The 18,310-nt window shown below is 47.5% G+C and overlaps 3 protein-coding genes across 6 annotated transcripts in view; 1 reads left to right on the top strand and 2 right to left on the bottom strand.

Moving 5' to 3' along the window:
* The window catches only part of RGP1 (RGP1 homolog, RAB6A GEF complex partner 1), a 94,974-nt gene extending 90,181 nt beyond the window's left edge, over positions 1 to 4,793 (top strand). Inside the window, exon 8 of one of the 2 annotated variants that reach the window (XM_040420666.1) lies at positions 3,999 to 4,793. In XM_040420666.1, the coding sequence (XP_040276600.1) occupies positions 3,999 to 4,222 (224 nt within the window). In that variant the 3' untranslated portion in view covers positions 4,223 to 4,793. The remainder of the gene's footprint in view (positions 1 to 3,998) is intronic. The other variant, XM_040420665.1, reaches the window with a different exon arrangement.
* On the bottom strand, positions 4,363 to 18,066 carry LOC120991937 (microseminoprotein, prostate associated). Its single transcript, XM_040420668.1, has 3 exons — positions 17,450 to 18,066; positions 13,200 to 13,308; positions 4,363 to 4,997 (listed from the first exon to the last, which is right to left on the bottom strand). The coding sequence occupies exons 1-3, from the start codon at positions 17,529 to 17,531 to the stop codon at positions 4,808 to 4,810; spliced, it is 381 nt and encodes a 126-aa protein (XP_040276602.1). The 5' UTR covers positions 17,532 to 18,066; the 3' UTR covers positions 4,363 to 4,807.
* Positions 13,880 to 15,988, bottom strand: LOC120991936 (collagen alpha-3(IV) chain-like). Of its 3 annotated transcripts, XM_040420667.1 has the most exons (8): positions 15,931 to 15,988; positions 15,676 to 15,830; positions 15,141 to 15,273; positions 14,938 to 15,090; positions 14,586 to 14,837; positions 14,312 to 14,432; positions 14,181 to 14,262; positions 13,880 to 14,079 (listed from the first exon to the last, which is right to left on the bottom strand). In XM_040420667.1, exons 1-7 carry the CDS (start codon positions 15,956 to 15,958, stop codon positions 14,199 to 14,201), a joined length of 906 nt encoding a protein of 301 aa, XP_040276601.1. In that variant the 5' UTR covers positions 15,959 to 15,988; the 3' UTR covers positions 13,880 to 14,079; positions 14,181 to 14,198. The 3 variants fall into 3 exon arrangements, 1 of the variants encoding a protein (XP_040276601.1); XR_005776862.1 differs by lacking the exons at positions 14,938 to 15,090; positions 15,676 to 15,830; positions 15,931 to 15,988 and having other exon boundaries at positions 13,880 to 14,111; positions 14,212 to 14,482; positions 14,586 to 14,667; positions 14,717 to 14,837; positions 15,141 to 15,357; XR_005776863.1 differs by lacking the exons at positions 14,938 to 15,090; positions 15,676 to 15,830; positions 15,931 to 15,988 and having other exon boundaries at positions 13,880 to 14,111; positions 14,212 to 14,432; positions 14,586 to 14,667; positions 14,717 to 14,837; positions 15,141 to 15,357.
* Positions 18,067 to 18,310: the final 244 nt, after the last annotated feature.

Raw genomic sequence — 18,310 nt, 5'->3', positions numbered from 1 at the left:
ATAACACACTGCCTGCAGATTACATGGTGACAGGTTCTCTTTATATATAATCTGCTCAGCTCCTCCTGCTCTATAACACACTGCCTGCAGATTACATGGTGACAGGTTCTCTTTATATATAATCTGCTCAGCTCCTCCTGCTCTATAACACGCTGCCTGCAGATTACACGGTGACAGGTTCTCTTTATATATAATCTGCTCAGCTCCTCCTGCTCTATAACACGCTGCCTGCAGATTACATGGTGACAGGTTCTCTTTATATATAATCTGCTCAGCTCCTCCTGCTCTATAACACGCTGCCTGCAGATTACACGGTGACAGGTGCTCTTTATATATAATCTGCTCAGCTCCTCCTGCTCTATAACACACTGCCTGCAGATTACATGGTGACAGGTCCTCTTTATATATAATCTGCTCAGCTCCTCCTGCTCTATACCACGCTGCCTGCAGATTACATGGTGACAGGTTCTCTTTATATATAATCTGCTGAGCTCCTCCTGCTCTATAACACGCTGCCTGCATAAACATGCTGGTGGATTCTGTTCCAGGCATCTTGAGATTCATTTATTATGGGAAGTGCGCCGCTTTTTGGCAAAATTTGGTCACAGCTGAATCTCTGGAGGAAAGAGGGGGCGTGGTTATTTTTCACTCCAGTTTATGGCATGGAAAACGGTCTTAAACTGCACCTGCAAGATTGCTGGTGCAGTTTAAATCATGTTGCACGTCCAGCTGCACCTTGCGCTGGTACCGGATGCGCCAAGGTTATGGATAGTTTCTGGATAGGTGTGGAGGATATATAGTAGTGTAGTATATGGGTAGTAGACCACACTGGGCGGTATGGAGAGGATATGGTTCTAGAGCATATATAGTATTGTAGTATATGGGTAGTAGATCACACTGGGCAGTATGGAGAGGACATGGTTCTAGAGGGTTTATGGTGTTGTAGTATATGGGTAGTAGACCACACTGGGTAGTATGGAGAGGACATGGTTCTAATCTAGAGGGTTTATGGTGTTGTAGTATATGGGTAGTAGATCACACTGGGCAGTATGGAGAGGACATGGTTCTAGAGGGTTTATGGTGTTGTAGTATATGGGTAGTAGACCACACTGGGCGGTATGAAGAGGACATGGCTCTAGAGGATATATAGTAGTGTAGTATATGGGTAGTAGACCACACTGGGCAGTATGGAGAGGACATGGTTCTAATCTAGAGGGTTTATGGTGTTGTAGTATATGGGTAGTAGACCACACTGGGCGGTATGAAGAGGACATGGTTCTAGAGGATATATAGTAGTGTAGTATATTGGTAGTAGACCACACTGGGCGTTATGGAGAGGACATGGTTCTAGATGATATATAGTAGTGTAGTATATGGGTAGTAGACCACACTGGGCGGTATGGAGAGGACATGGTACTAGAGAGTTTATGGTGTTGTAGTATATAGGTAGTAGACCACACTGGGCAGTATGGAGAGGACTTGGTTCTAGAGGGTTTATGGTGTTGTAGTATATGTGTAGTAGACCATACTGTGTGGTATGGAGAGGACATGGTTCTAGAGGATATATAGTAGTGTAGTATATGGTTAGTAGACCACACTGGGCGGTTTGGAGGGGACATGGTTCTAGAGGATATATAGTAGTGTAGTATATGGGTAGTAGACCACACTGGGTGTTATGGAGAGGACATGGTTCTAGAGGATATATAGTAGTGTAGTATATGGGCAGTAGACCACACTGGGCGTTATGGAGAGGACATGGTTCTAGAGGATATATAGTAGTGTAGTATATGGGTAGTAGACCACACTGGGCGGTATGGAGGGGACATGGTTCTAGAGGATATATAGTAGTGCAGTATATGGGTAGTAGACCACACTGGGCGGTATGGAGAGGACATGGTTCTAGAGTCAATATAGTATTGTAGTATATGGGTAGTAGACCACACTGGGCGGTATGGAGAGGACATGGTTCTAGAGAGTTTATGGTGTTGTAGTATATAGGTAGTAGACCACACTGGGTAGTATGGAGAGGACTTGGTTCTAGAGGGTTTATGGTGTTGTAGTATATATGTAGTAGACCACACTGTGTGGTACGGAGAGGACATGGTTCTAGAGGATATATAGTAGTGTAGTATATGGGTAGTAGACCACACTGGGCAGTATGGAGGGGACATGGTTCTAGAGGATATATAGTAGTGTAGTATATGGGTAGTAGACCACACTGGGCGGTATGGAGAGGACATGGTTCTAGAGTCAATATAGTATTGTAGTATATGGGTAGTAGACCACACTGGGCGGTATGGAGAGGACATGGTTCTAGAGAGTTTATGGTGTTGTAGTATATAGGTAGTAGACCACACTGGGTAGTATGGAGAGGACTTGGTTCTAGAGGGTTTATGGTGTTGTAGTATATATGTAGTAGACCACACTGTGTGGTACGGAGAGGACATGGTTCTAGAGGATATATAGTAGTGTAGTATATGGGTAGTAGACCACACTGGGCGGTATGGAGGGGACATGGTTCTAGAGGATATATAGTAGTGTAGTATATGGGTAGTAGACCACACTGGGCGGAATGGAGGGGACATGGTTCTAGAGGATATATAGTAGTGTAGTATATGGGTAGTAGACCACACTGGGCGGTATGGAGAGGACATGGTTCTAGAGGATATATAGTAGTGTAGTATATGGGTAGTAGACCACACTGGGCAGTATGGAGAGGACATGGTTCTAGAGGATATATAGTAGTGTAGTATATGGGTAGTAGACCACACTGGGCGGTATGGAGAGGACATGGTTCTAGAGGATGTATAGTAGTGTAGTATATGGGTAGTAGACCACACTGGGCGGTATGGAGAGGACATGGTTCTAGAGAGTTTATGGTGTTGTAGTATATGTGTAGTAGACCACACTGGGCAGTATGGAGAGGACATGGTTTTAGAGAATATATAGTAATGTAGTAGACCACACTGGGCGGTATAGAGAGGACATGGTTATAGAGGATATATAGTAGTGTAGTATATGGGTAGTAGACCACACTGGGCAGTATGGAGAGGACATGGTTCTAGAGGATATATAGTAGTGTAGTATATGAGTAGTAGACCACACTGGGCAGTATGGAGAGGACATGGTTCTAGAAGATATATAGTAGTGTAGTATACTGGCAGTAGACCACACTGGGCAGTATGGAGAGGACATGGTTCTAGAGGGTTTATGATGTTCTAGTATATGGGTATTGGACCACGGCTGGATTCGTGTGGAGGGACATGGTAACAGACATGTATATCTATGTCTTGGGGCTGCTCATGTATTCATGGTTGTAGAGGATGTATGTTGGTGTAGCAGACCTCACTGGCCTGTGGAGTGGGCTGGAGAAAACCTGGCTCTAGAGGATATATGGCGGTGTAGTATGATGGAAATAGACCTCACAGGCCGGTCTAGAGAGGACATGTTCTAGAGGATATATGTTGGTGTAGCAGACCTCACTGGCCTGTGGAGTGGGCTGGAGAAGACCTGGCTCTAGAGGATATATGGCGGTGTAGTATTATGTAAATAGACCGCACAGGCCGGTCTAGAGAGGACATGGTTCTAGATGATATATGTTGGTGTAGCAGACCTCACTGGCCTGTGGAGTGGGCTGGAGAAGACCTGGCTCTAGAGGATATATGGCGGTGTATTATGATGGAAATAGACCTCACTGGCCGGTCTAGAGAGGACATGGTTCTACAGGATATATGTTGGTGTAGCAGACCTCACTGGCCTGTGGAGTGGGCTGGAGATTAGGTACCACACGTCATAGCTGTAGCTTGTCTAGGAGTTTGCTTTGGAATAATATGGAGCCAACCTCTTTCTTGTATAAGCACACAATATCACGTGTGGTATATGTACAGCTCCCTCTGACCATGGAGTAGAAGGTACTTAATTAGTTAGTGGACATTCGTCCTAGAATGCCATTTGGATTCCTGAATGACTCCTGATCTCTCTTCTTCTACTCTTTATAGTTTCCCTCAAGTGGCGTCTTCACTTTGAGTTTGTGACAGCCCGCGAACCTGTGGAAGCCCCTACTGTTCCGGAGAACCAAGCGGAAATCATCACATGGACAGGGGCCGAGAACATTGATGTGGACACCTTTAGCTGGGACTTGCCTATTAGAGTGTTACCCACCAACCCGTTACTGGCCTCCTATGTGTCCCCAGTCTCCTCATCGCACTCCATCTGTATCTAACTGGGAGGAGTTGTGTCTGGTTGCGATTTTATCTTGTTTTGTGGTTGGTGCGAAAAGCAAATTTTTCTACATTTCTAATGTACTCGTTATAATGGACTGTTAGTCTGCTATGGGGGAGGAGCAGTCCTTTTTTGTCACCCTCCAGTAGGAGGAGCCAGCAGTATTACCCATGGCTGTTTTTGGTCTCCCTGTAGCAGAGGAGCTGCCGCCTCAAGATGGTGCTCTGCAGTGGGCTGTTTTCTGGTGTCGATGGCAGGACATGGAGGAGATGGTGTCTGCAGATGTATGAATCGCTCAGGAATGGACTCTGATGTACAATGGGAAGAGTTTATTTGGAAGCACAGCATAAGAATATACCTGCCTGGAGGAGCGCAGGGCGTTGGGTGCTCTCAGTGGTCATACACAGTATTGGGATGTATGTGCCCACCACTGTCTGCATTTTCTGTCTATGGGAGAAACATGCACAGCGGTCACTCTAGACACACATTAAGTGGTTTTTGGAGACAGAAGGGAAATGCTGTCAGTAATGATGGAGGTTGTCCATTAGATTTGTCCATAACATGTCATGAGGGGGAAGCAAGGCTCCTATCTGCCCAGGTGTGTTGGATAGACGTTCTGGGTGGATGGTTCTGGTGTTCCTGCCGACCCCCATTCATAGTCAGCGCTGTGCACACATGGCAGATTAGGATTGGCTTTCTGTACCACGGAAATTTGACATGTCTGAGGGTCATAACGAGCTTCACACCATGATGGAAAGTCAATAGGGTGCTGCGTTCTGCAAAGAAACCATTACATGTGACATTAAAGTACGGTTGATCTTTGTGTTCTTCATTTTTTTTACGGTCACTCCTGTTCTTCTGCATTCTAAGGACTGGACCACCGCTACAGTGTACCAAGATGCTGAACTTTTGTACTCCATTTATCCTAGTCTAGTCACTGACCAGGACACCGCTGACAAGATATTGGATGTACCCCCCTAGGGGGCAGAGACCCCAGGATAACAACCCAGATCACTAACTCTCTTAAGGCTGTGAAGTCCCTGTGTTCTTACTTTACCTGCTCCAGATTTACTGATCCGATAGATATAGAGGCCAAGCTAAGCTTACACCATTTATAGGATTAGTAAATCTGGGGCAGGTCTAGAGGCCGGGCTAAGCTTACACCATTTATAGGATTAGTAAATCTGGGGCAGGTCTAGAGGCCGGGCTAAGCTTACACCTTTTATAGGATTAGTATATCTGGAACAGGTCAAGAGGTCGGGCTAAGCTTACACCTTTTATAGGATTAGTATATCTGCAGCAGGTCTAGACGCCGGGCTAAACTTACACCTTCTATAGGATTAGTATATCTGCAGCAGGTCTAGACGCCGGGCTAAACTTACACCTTCTATAGGATTAGTAAATCTGGGGCAGGTCTAGAGGCCGGGCTAATCTTACACCTTTTATAGGATTAGTAAATCTGGAGCAGGTCTAGAGGCCGGGCTAAGCTTACACCTTTTATAGGATTAGTAAATCTGGAACACGTCTAGAGGCTGGGCTAAACTAACACCATCTATATGATTAGTAAATCTGGAACAGGTCAAGAGGCTGGGCTAAGCTTACACCTTTTATAGGATTAGTAAATCTGGAGCAGGTCTAGAGGCCGGGCTAAGCTTACACCTTTTATAGGATTAGTAAATCTGGAGCAGGTCTAGAGGTCGGGCTAAGCTTACACCTTCTATAGGATTAGTAAATCTGGGGCAGGTCTAGAGGCCGGGCTAGGCTTACACCTTCTATAGGATTAGTAAATCTGGAACAGGTCAAGAGGCCGGGCTAGGCTTACACCTTCTATAGGATTAGCAAATCTGGAACATGTCTAGAGGCCGGGCTAAGCTTACACCTTCTATAGGATTAGTAAATCTGGAGCAGGTCTAGAGGCTGGGCTAAACTAACTCCATCTATATGATTAGTAAATCTAGAGCAGGTCTACACGCCGGGCTAAGCTTACACCTTCTATAGGATTCGTAAATCTGGAGCAGGTCTAGAGTCCGGGCTAAGCTTATACCATGTAGAGAATTAGTAATTATGGGGCAGTTCTAGAGCCCGGGCTAAGCTAACACCATCTATATGATTAGTAAATCTGGAACAGGTCTAGAGGCCTGGCTAAGCTTACACCAACTATAGGATTAGTATATCTGGGGCAGGTCTAGAGGCCGAGTTAAACTTACACCAGCTATAGGATTAGTAAATCTAGAGCCCGGATAAGCTTACACCTACTATATGATTAGTAAATCTAGAGCAGTTCTACAGGCCAGGCTAAGCTTACACCTTCTATAGGCTTAGTAAATCTGGAGCAGGCCTAGAGGCCGGGCTAAGCTTACACCTGCCATAGCATTAGTAATTCTGGAGCAGGTCTACAGGCTGGGCTAAGCTTACACCTTCTTTAGGATTAGTAAATCTGGAGCAGGTCTAGAGGACGGGCTAAGCTTACACCGTCTATAGGATTAGTAAATCTGGAGCAGATCTAGGGCTGGGCTAAACTCACACCATCTATAGGATTAGTAAATCTGGAGCAGGTCTAGAGGCTGGGCTGAACTCACACCTTCTATAGGATTAGTAAATCTGGAGCAGGTCTAGAAGCCGGGCTAAGCTTACACCTTCTATAGGATTAGTAAATCTGGAGCAGGTCTAGAGGCCGGGCTAAGCTTGCACCAGCTACAGAATTAGTAAATCTGGAGCAGGTCTAGAGGCTGGGCTAATCTTACACCTTCTATAGGATTAGTAAATCTGGAGCAGGTCTACAGGCTGGGCTAAGCTTACACCGTCTATAGGATTAGTAAATCTGGGGCAGATCTAGGGCTGGGCTAAGCTCACACCATCTATAGGATTAGTATATCTGGAGCAGGTCTAGAGGCTGGGCTAAACTCACACCTTTTATAGGATTAGTAAATCTGGAGCAGGTCTAGAAGCCAGGCTAAGCTTACACCTATAGGATTAGTAAATCTGGAGCAGGTCTAGAAGCCGGGCTAAGCTTACACCTTCTATAGGATTAGTAAATCTGGCGCCGGTCTGAAGGCCAGGCTAAGCTTACACCATCTATAGGATTAGTAGATCTGGAGCAGGTCTAGAGGCTGTGTTAAGCTTACACCAGCTATAGGATTAGTAAATCTGGGGCAGGTCTAGATGCCGAGCTAAGCTTACACCAGCTATAGGATTAGTAAATCTGGAGCAGGTCTAGAGACCGGCCTAAGCTTTCACAGTCTATAGGATTAGTAAATCTGGATCAGGCTTAAAGGCCTGGCTAAGCTTACACCTTCTATAAGCTTTGTAAATCTGGGTCCGGTCTAGAGGCCTTGCTTAGTTTACACCAGCTATAGGATTAGTAAATCGTGAGCAGGTCTAGAGGCCAAGCTAAGCTTACACCTTCTATAGGATTAGTACATCTATAGCAGGTCTAGGTGCCTGGCTAAGCTTACACCTTCTATAGGATTAGTATATCTGGGGCAGGTCTACAGGCCGGCCTAAGCTTACACCGTCTATAGGATTAGTAAATCTGGAGCAGGTCTAGAGGTCGTGTTAAGCTTACACCAGCTATGGGATTAGTAAATCTGGGGCAGGTCTAGAGGCCTGGCTAAGCTTATACCTTCCATAGGATTAGTAAATCTGAAGCGGGTCTAGAAGCTGGGCTAAGCTTACACCAGCTATAGGATTAATAAATCTGGAGCAGGTCTAGAGGCTGGGCTAAACTCACACCTTTTATAGGATTAGTAAATCTGGAGCAGGTCTAGAAGCCAGGCTAAGCTTACACCTATAGGATTAGTAAATCTGGAGCAGGTCTAGAAGCCGGGCTAAGATTACACCTTCTATAGGATTAGTAAATCTGGCGCCGGTCTAAAGGCCAGGCTAAGCTTACACCATCTATAGGATTAGTAAATCTGGAGCAGGTCTAGAGGCTGGGCTAGGCTTACACCTTCAATAGGATTAGTAGATCTGGAGCAGGTCGAGAGGCTGTGTTAAGCTTACACCAGCTATGGGATTAGTAAATCTGGGGCAGGTCTAGAAGCCGAGCTAAGCTTACACCAGCTATAGGATTAGTAAATCTGGAGCAGGTCTAGAGACCGGCCTAAGCTTACACTAGCTATGGGATTAGTAAATCTGGGGCAGGTCTAGAGGCCTGGCTAAGCTTATACCTTCCATAGGATTAGTAAATCTGAAGCAGGTCTAGAAGCTGGGCTAAGCTTACACCAGCTATAGGATTAGTAAATCTGGAGCATGTCTAGAAGCCGGGCTAAACTTACACCCGCTAAAGGATTAATAAATCTGGAGCAGGTCTAGAAGCCGGGCTAAGCTTACACCAGCTATAGGATTAGTAAATCTGGAGTGGGTCTAGATACCGGGCTAAGCTTACACAGCTATAGGATTAGTAAATCTGGAGCAGGTCTAGAGGCCGGGCTATGCTTACACCATTTATAGGATTAGTAAATCTGGGGCAGCTGTAGAGGCCGGGCTAAACTTACACCATCTGTAGGATTAGTAAATCTGGAGCATGTCTAGAAGCTGTGCTAAGCTTACACCATCTATATGATTAGTAAATCTGGTCCAGAGGCCTGGCTAAGCTTACACCTTCTATCGGATTAGTACATCTGGAGCAGGTCTAGAGGCCGGGCTAAGCTTACACCGTCTATAGGATTAGTAATTCTAGGGCAGGTCTAGAGGCCTGGCTAAGCTTACACCTTCTATCGGATTAGTACATCTGGAGCAGGTCTATAAGCCAGGCTAAGCTTACACCTTCTAAAGGGTTAGTAAATCTGGGGCAGCTCTAGAGGCCTGGCTAAGCTTACACCTTCTATAGGATTATTAAATCTGGAGCAGGTCTAGAGGCCGGGCTAAGCTTACACCAGATATAGGATTAGTAAATCTGGAGCAGGTCTAGAGGCTGGGCTAAACTCACACCAGCTATAGGATTAGTAGATCTGGAGCAGGTCTAGAGGCTGGGCTAAGCTCACACCAGCTATAGGATTAGTAGATCTGGAGCTGGTCTAGAAGCCGGGCTAAGCTTACAACATATATAGGATTAGTAAAACTGGAGCTGGTCTAGAAGCCGGGCTAAGCTTACACCTTCTATAGGATTAGTATATCTGGGGCAGGTCTAGAGGCCAGGCTAAGCTTACACCATCTATAGGATTTTTAAATCTGGAGCCGGTCTAGAGGCCGGGCTAAACTTTCATCTTCTATAGGATGAGTAAATCTGGAGCAGGTCTAGAGGCCTGGCTAAGTTTACACCATCTATAGGATTAGTAAATCTGGAGCTGGTTTAGAGGCCTGGCTAAACTTACACCTTCTATAGGATTTGTAAATCTGGGGCAGGTCTAGAGGCCTTGCTAAGCTTACACCAGCTATAGGATTAGTAAATCTGGAGCAGGTCTAGAGGCGGGGCTAAGCCTACACCAGCTATAGGATTATTAAATCTGGGGTAGGTCTAGAGGCCGGGCTAAACTTACTCCTTCTATAGGATTAGTAAATCTGGAGCAGGTCTAGAAGCCGGGCTAAGCTTACACCTTCTATAGGATTAGTAAATCTGGGACGGGCTAAGTAGGAGTAGTAAATCTGATGCCGTGCTAAGCTTACACCAGCTATAGGATTATTAAATCTGGAGCCGGTCTAGAGGCTGGGCTAAGCTTACACCTTCTATAGGATTTGTAAATCTGGGGCAGGTCTAGAGGCCTTGCTAAGCTTACACCTTTTATAGGATTAGTATTCTGGCTCCGATCTATAGGCCAAGCAAAACTTACACCATCTATAGAATTAGTAAATCTAGAGCAGGTCTAGAGGCCTGGCTAAACTTACACATTCTATAGGATTAGTTAATCTAAAGCAGGTCTAGAGACCAGGCAAAGTTTACACCAACTATAGAATTAGTAAATCTGGAGCAGGTCTAGAGGCCAGGCTAAATTTACACCAACTATAGGATTAGTAAATCTGGGGCAGGTCTAGAGGCCGGGCTAAGCTTACACCATCTACAGCAGTGATGCCCAACCTGATGCCCTCCAGCTGTTGTAAAACTACAATGCCCTGCTGTAGACTAATAGCTGTAAGCTGTCCAGGCATGCTGGGAGTTGTAGTCTTGCAACATCTGGAGGGCCGCAGGTTGGGCATCTGTGATTTATCTACAGGATTAGTAAATCTGGAGCAGGTCTAGAGGCCTGGCTAAGCTTACACCTTATATAGGATTAGTAAATCTGGGGCAGGTCTAGAGGCCGGCCTAAGCTTACACCGTCTATAGGATTAGTATATCTGGAGCAGGTCTAGAGGCTGGGATAAACTTACCCCTTCTATAGGATTAGTCAATCTGGGGCAGGTCTAGAAGCCTGGCTAAGCTTACACCTTCTATAGGATTATTATATCTGGGGCAGGTCTAGAAGCCTGGCTAAGCTTACTCAGTCTATAGGATTAGTAAATCTTGGTGCCGGTCTAGAGGCCGGGCTAATCTTACACCTTCTATTGAATTAGTAAATCTGGAGCAGGTCTAGAGGCTGGGCTAAGCTTACGTCTTCTATATTATTAGTAAATCTAGAGCAGGTCTAGAGGCCGTGCTAAGCTTACACCAGCTATGGGATTAGTAAATCTGGAGCAGGTCTAGAAGCCGGGCTAAGCTTACACCATCTATAGGATTACTAAATCTGGAGCAGGTCTAGAGGCCGGGCTATGCTTACACCATCTGTAGGATTAGTAAATCTGGAGCAGGTCTAGAAGCTGGGCTAAGCTTACACCATCTGTAGGATTAGTAAATCTGGAGCAGGTCTAGAAGCTGGGCTAAGCTTACACCATTTATAGGATTAGTAAATCTGGAGCAGGTCTAGAAGCTGGGCTAAACTTACACCATCTATAGGATTAGTAAATCTGGAGCAGGTCTAGAGGCCAGGCTAAACTTACACCATCTATAGTATTAGTATATCTGGAGCAGGTCTAGAGGCCAAGCTAAACTTACACCATCTATAGGATTAGTAAATCTGGCTCCGGTCTATAGGCCAAGTTAAACTTACACGAGCTATAGGATTAGTAAATCTGGAGCAGGTCTAGAGGCCAAGCTAAACTTACACCATCTATAGTATTAGTATATCTGGAGCAGGTCTAGAGGCTGGGCTAAGTTTATACCTTCTATAGGATTAGTAAATCTGGAGCAGGTCTAGAAGCCGGGCTAAGCTTACACCAGCTATAGGATTAGTAAATCTGGGGCAGGTCTAGAGTCCGGGCTAAATTTACACTAGCTACAGGATTAGTAAATCTGGAGCGGGTCTAGAGGCCGAGCTAAGTTTACACCATCTATAGGATTATTAAATCTGGAGTCGCTCTAGAGGCCTGGCTAAGCTTACACCTTCTATAGGATTAGTGCATCTGGAGCAGGTCTAGAGGCCGAGCTAAGCTTACACCATCTACAGCAGTGATGCCCAACCTGAGGCCCTCCAGCTGTTGTAAAACTACAACTCCCACAATGCCCTGCTGTAGACTGATAGCTGTAAGCTGTCCAGGCATGCTGGGAGTTGTAGTCTTGCAACATCTGGAGGGCCGCAGGTTGGGCATCCCTGATCTGCAGGATTAGTAAATCTGGAGCAGGTCTAGAGGCCAGGCTAAGCTTACACCTTTATATAGGATTAGTATATCTGGGGCAGGTTTAGAGGCCGAGCTAAGCTTACACCATCTACACAGGATTAGTAAATCTGGAGCAGGTCTAGAGGCCGGGCTAAGCTTACACCATCTATAGGATTAGTAAATCTAGAGCAGGTCTAGAGGCCGGGCTAAGCTTACACCATCTACAGGATTAGTATATCTGGGGCAGGTCTAGAGGCCGGACTAAGCTTACACCATCTATAGGATTAGTAAATCTGGGGCAGGTCTACAGGCCGGGCTAAGCTTACATCATCTATAGGATTAGTAAATCTGGGGCAGGTCTAGAGGCTGGGCTAAGCTTACACCATCTACACAGGATTAGTAAATCTGGAGCAGGTCTAGAGACCGGGCTAAGCTTACACCATCTATAGGATTAGTATATCTGGGGCAGGTCTAGAGGCCGGGCTAAGCTTACACCATCTACACAGGATTAGTAAATCTGGAGCAGGTCTAGAGACCGGGCTAAGCTTACACCATCTACACAGGATTAGTATATCTGGGGCAGGTCTAGAGGCTGGGCTAAGCTTACACCATCTACACAGGATTAGTAAATCTGGAGCAGGTCTAGAGACCGGGCTAAGCTTACACCATCTACACAGGATTAGTATATCTGGGGCAGGTCTAGAGGCTGGGCTAAGCTTACACCATCTACACAGGATTAGTAAATCTGGAGCAGGTCTAGAGACCGGGCTAAGCTTACACCATCTACACAGGATTAGTATATCTGGGGCAGGTCTAGAGGCTGGGCTAAGCTTACACCATCTACACAGGATTAGTAAATCTGGAGCAGGTCTAGAGACCGGGCTAAGCTTACACCATCTACACAGGATTAGTATATCTGGGGCAGGTCTAGAGGCTGGGCTAAGCTTACACCATCTACACAGGATTAGTAAATCTGGAGCAGGTCTAGAGACCGGGCTAAGCTTACACCATCTACACAGGATTAGTATATCTGGGGCAGGTCTAGAGGCCGGGCTAAGCTTACACCATCTACACAGGATTAGTATATCTGGGGCAGGTCTAGAGGCCGGGCTAAGCTTACACCATCTATAGGATTAGTATATCTGGGGCAGGTCTAGAGGCCGGGCTAAGTTCACACCATCTATAGGATTAGTATATCTGGGGCAGGTCTACAGGCCGGGCTAAGCTTACACCATCTACAGGATTATTACATTTGCGCCCTTGTGTTGACTCACATCGGTTATTTGTGGTCATTGATGTGGACGATGTCTCCTTGACCACACTGCCTCACAGAAGTAGTGCAGCCTCTAAGGCAGCGGTTTTCCTATTATATTCTACAGTATAAGATCTATAAGAAGCTGGATACTCACATCTCACAACACCCTACTCCCACAGGGTGCAGGCAGGTGCAGAGCTGGCAGTCTGGCCCCAGCCATGATTCCCCCAGCTTGAAACTCTTCCCAGAATAGCGACACAGAGCTGTAACACAAAGGCATGAAGCATGTGCGAGGAGAACATGTATGATGGGATGGTTACATATAAGAGGTAACTGAGGGCTGCTCTGCTTCTCCACCACACGCTCAGGATAATCCCAATGGTAGTGGGAAGGGTCCTAAAAATTAAAAGAGGGACCGACCTTTCCAATGTCCCTGATTTTGGCTTGCATAAATTGACCGTGCGGAAGAAATCTTGGGTCAAGTTCATCTGCAGCCACTTTGTTGTGCAAATTTTCTCAAATCTGTTTCATCCTTCTGAATGGGATTGTTTCTGCAGCAGTTGCAAAGATGACTGCATATACCATTTAGTCACAGTCGCATCTGAATGCACCTTTTAATGGGGGAGATTTATCAAAAATTGTGTAAAGGAAGACTAATTTAGTTGTCCCTAGGAACCAATCAGATTCCACCTTTTATTTTCCAAAGGAGCTCTGAAAAATGAAAGGTGGAATCTGGTTGCTATGTGCAACTAACCCAGGTTTCCTTTACACCAGTTTAGATAGCTGGACATGTTCATTGTGCTGTTCCTGGCACCCTCTCTTCCCTGCATGACCTGGACATGTCCCTAGTGCTGGTCTTGGCACCCCTCTCTTCCCTGCATGACCTGGACATGTCCCTAGTGCTGGTCCTGGCACCCTCTCTTCCCTGCATGACCTGGACATGTCCCTAGTGCTATTCCTGGCACCCTCTCTTCCCTGCATGGTCTGGACATGTCCCTGGTTCTGTTCCTGGCACCCTCTCCTCCCTGCATGGTCTGGACATGTCCATTGTGCTTTTCCTGGCACCCTCTCTTCCCTGTGTGGTCTGGACATGTCCATTGTGCTTTTCCTGGCACCCCTCTCCTCCCTGCATGACCTGGACATGTCCCTAGTGCTATTCCTGGCACCCTCTCTTCCCTGCATGGTCTGGACATGTCCCTGGTTCTGTTCCTGGCACCCTCTCCTCCCTGCATGGTCTGGACATGTCCATTGTGCTTTTCCTGGCACCCTCTCTTCCCTGTGTGGTCTGGACATGTCCCTGGTTCTGTTCCTGGCACCCCTCTCCTCCCTGCATGACCTGGACATGTCCCTAGTGCTATTCCTGGCACCCCTCTCCTCCCTGCATGGTCTTGACATGTCCATTGTGCTTTTCCTGGCACCCTCTCTTCCCTGCATGGTCTGGACATGTTTATTGTGCTTTTCCTGGCACCCCCTCCTCCCTGCATGACCTGGACATGTCCCTAGTGCTGGTCCTGGCACCCTCTCTTCCTCCCTGCATGACCTGGACATGTCCCTAGTGCTGTTCCTGGCACCCTCTCTTCCCTGCATGGTCTGGACATGTCCCTGGTTCTGTTCCTGGCACCCTCTCCTCCCTGCATGGTCTGGACATGTCCATTGTGCTTTTCCTGGCACCCTCTCTTCCCTGTGTGGTCTGGACATGTCCCTGGTTCTGTTCCTGGCACCCCTCTCCTCCCTGCATGACCTGGACATGTCCCTAGTGCTATTCCTGGCACCCCTCTCCTCCCTGCATGGTCTTGACATGTCCATTGTGCTTTTCCTGGCACCCTCTCTTCCCTGCATGGTCTGGACATGTTTATTGTGCTTTTCCTGGCACCCCCTCCTCCCTGCATGACCTGGACATGTCCCTAGTGCTGTTCCTGGCACCCCTCTCCTCCCTGCATGGTGTAGACATGTCCCAAGTGCTATTCCTGGCACCCCTCTTTTCCCTGCATTGTCTGGACATGTCCTTAGTGCTGTTCCTGGGACCCCTCTTTTCCCTGCATGGTCTGGACATGTTCTTGGTGCTGTTCCTGGCACCCCCTCCTCCCTGCATGACCTGGACATGTCCCTAGTGCTGTTCCTGGCACCCTCTCTTCCCTGCATGGTCTGGACATGTCCCTAGTGCTGTTCCTGGGACCCCTCTCTTCCCTGCATGGTCTGGACATGTCCCTAGTGCTGTTCCTGGCACCCTCTCCTCCCTGCATGACCTGGACATGTCCCTAGACTGTTCCTGGCACCTCTCTCTTTCCTGCGTGGTCTGAACATGTCCCTAGTGCTGTTCCTGGCACCCTCTCTTCCCCGCGTAGTCTAGACATGCCCCTGGTTCTGTCCTGGGCACCCCTCTTCCCTGTGTGGTCTGGACATGTCCCTGGTTCTGTCCTTGGCACCCCTCTCTTCCCTGCATGGTCTGGACATGTCCCTAGTGCTGTTCCTGGCACCTGTCTCTTCCCCGCGTAGTCTGGACATGTCCCTAGTGCTGTTCCTGGCACCTCTCTCTTCCCCGCGTAGTCTGGACATGCCCCTGGTTCTGTCCTGGGCACCCCTCTCTTCCCTGTGTGGTCTGGACATGACCCTGGTTCTGTCCTGGGCACCCCTCTCTTCCTTGCATGGTCTGGACATGTCCCTGGTTCTGTTCCTGGCACCCCTCTCTTCTCTGCATGGTCTGGACATGTCCCTAGTGCTGTTCCTGGCACCTGTCTCTTCCCCGCGTAGTCTGGACATGTCCCTAGTGCTGTTCCTGGCACCTCTCTCTTCCCCGCGTAGTCTGGACATGTCCCTGGTTCTGTTCCTGGCACCCCTCTCTTCCCTGTGTGGTCTGGACATGACCCTGGTTCTGTCCTGGGCACCCCTCTCTACCCTGCATGGTCTGGACATGTCCCTGGTTCTGTTCCTGGCACCCCTCTCTTCCCTGTGTGGTCTGGACATGACCCTGGTTCTGTCCTGGGCACCCCTCTCTACCCTGCATGGTCTGGACATGTCCCTGGTTCTGTTCCTGGCACCCCTCTCTTTCCTCCATGGTATGGACTAGTAATGAGCGACATGTTGAAATATTCGATTTGCCAAACTTTGACAAGAAATTTGATTCGTTATGAATTAATATGTCATAAATGGCTATAAATCAGGTATTCCTGTAGGTTACGGAGCAGGCTGCAGCCCCCTCCATAAGCGGCAGGTGCCGGCTGTATTATACAGCAGTGTGAAAATGGTGATTAGGGTAAATAAGACAAGGGAAACCAAGTTCTAGCCCCCTATGGGGCTTAAACCTTGTCACTGTAAAAGTAAAAAAATGTAACATTTAAATCACCCCGTTTACCAATTTTACATATACAAATATATAAACAAAATAAAACTGTTAGGTATCGCCTCATTCAAAAATGTCTGAACTATTAAAATATTTTTAACAAATTAATGTGCATTGATTTGCGTTATGAGAAAAAATTAAAAACTCAAGATTTGCTAATTTTTTGCCTAAAAATTGAAAAACTGGAGTATTCGGCATGATGCAGCTGCAGCTCAGGGTGTAACTGGAGTATAAGACATAGTGTGGCTGCAGCTCTGGGTGTAATTGGAGTATAAGGCAGTTCTGGGTGTAACTGGAGTATAAGGCATGATGTGGCTGCAGCTCTGAATGTAACTGGAGTATAAGACATGATGTGGCTGCAGCTCTGTAGGTAACTAGAGTAAAAGGCATGATGTGACTGCAGCTCTGTACGTAACTGGAGTATAAGGCATGATGTGGCTGCAGCCTTGGGTGCGACTGGAGTATAAGGCATAATGATGTGGCTGCAGCCCTGGGTGCGACTGGAGTATAAGATGATGTGGCTGGAGCCTCGGGTGTGACTGGAGTAAAAAGCATGATGTGGCTGCAGCCCTGGGTGCGACTGGAGTAAAAGGCATGATGTGGCTGCAGCCCTGGGTGCGACTGGAGTATAAGGCATGTGGCTGCAGCCCTGGGTGCGACTGGAGTATAAGGCATGATGTGGCGGCAGCTCTGTACGTGACTGGAGTATAAGGCATGATGTGGCGGCAGCTCTGTACGTGACTGGAGTATAAGGCATGATGTGGCGGCAGCTCTGTACGTGACTGGAGTATAAGGCATGATGCGGCTGCAGCTCTGTACGTGACTGGAGTATAAGGCATGATGTGGCGGCAGCTCTGTACGTGACTGGAGTATAAGGCATGATGCGGCTGCAGCTCTGTACGTGACTGGAGTATAAGGCATGATGCGGCTGCAGCTCTGTAGGTGACTGGAGTATAAGGCATGATGCGGCTGCAGCTCTGTACGTGACTGGAGTATAAGGCATGATACACCTCTAGGTCCGGCCCCTGTATGTCTGGTGTACACTCTGGGCTGCAGGTACTCACCTTTGGCTTGGAAGTAGCAGCGAGTCTGTGCAGATGGCAGCAGCAGGAGCAGAGCCAGGACGGGCAGAGTGGAGGGCACCATGGCTGCGCTGAGGCCACGCTCTCTTCCTCTATCTCTACTGGTTTTGGATTTTTTCTCTTAAGCCTCATATATTTATATCAGTTTGTTGCGGGTCGAGGCCAGAACCTGGAAATCCCATAAAACTCATTTCCTGATTTTAAAAGCAGAAAAACAAACTCCTGATGAAGGCGCTTTTTGTTTTTAACAAGGTGTGAAAATGTGATTCAGTGCCCCTCTGCGGGGGTCCATCCTATGGCTGGCATCTGTCCTGAGGAACCCTGACCGGACCTCTCATCAGTGCAGCCGGGAACATGAGCCACCGGCCCGGCTCTCCAAACTGCTCTCTGTGCCGCAGAGCTTGCACTCCTCTCCAGAGCTCTGCAGCCACATGTGTATGTAGTACAAGCTCAGGACCCACTGACCACTACATCCAGAGCTGCAATCACAGTTCAGCTGGCTGCCTCATGTCACAGAATAAGGCCATACGTATAGATACAAGAGAGGTCATAACCGGCTCCTGGACACAATGCAAAATGAGAGGGCCCTGTGTGCCACATATCTCTATAAAGGGGGCACAGGACGTCCTATAATATCACTATATGGGGGGGGGGGGGGGGTCAGGACGTCCTGTAATATCACTATATGGGGGGGCTCAGGATGTCCTGTAATATCACTATATGGGGGGCTCAGGATGTCCTGTAATATCACTATATGGGGGGCTCAGGATGTCCTGTAATATCACTATATGGGGGGCACAGGACGTCCTGTAATATCACTATATAGGGGGCACAGGACGTCCT

This window comes from Bufo bufo, chromosome 2 (assembly GCF_905171765.1).
Source record: "Bufo bufo chromosome 2, aBufBuf1.1, whole genome shotgun sequence".
In the NCBI taxonomy this organism is placed as follows: Eukaryota; Metazoa; Chordata; class Amphibia; order Anura; family Bufonidae; genus Bufo; species Bufo bufo.
This window is presented reverse-complemented; position numbering and strand designations above follow the sequence as displayed.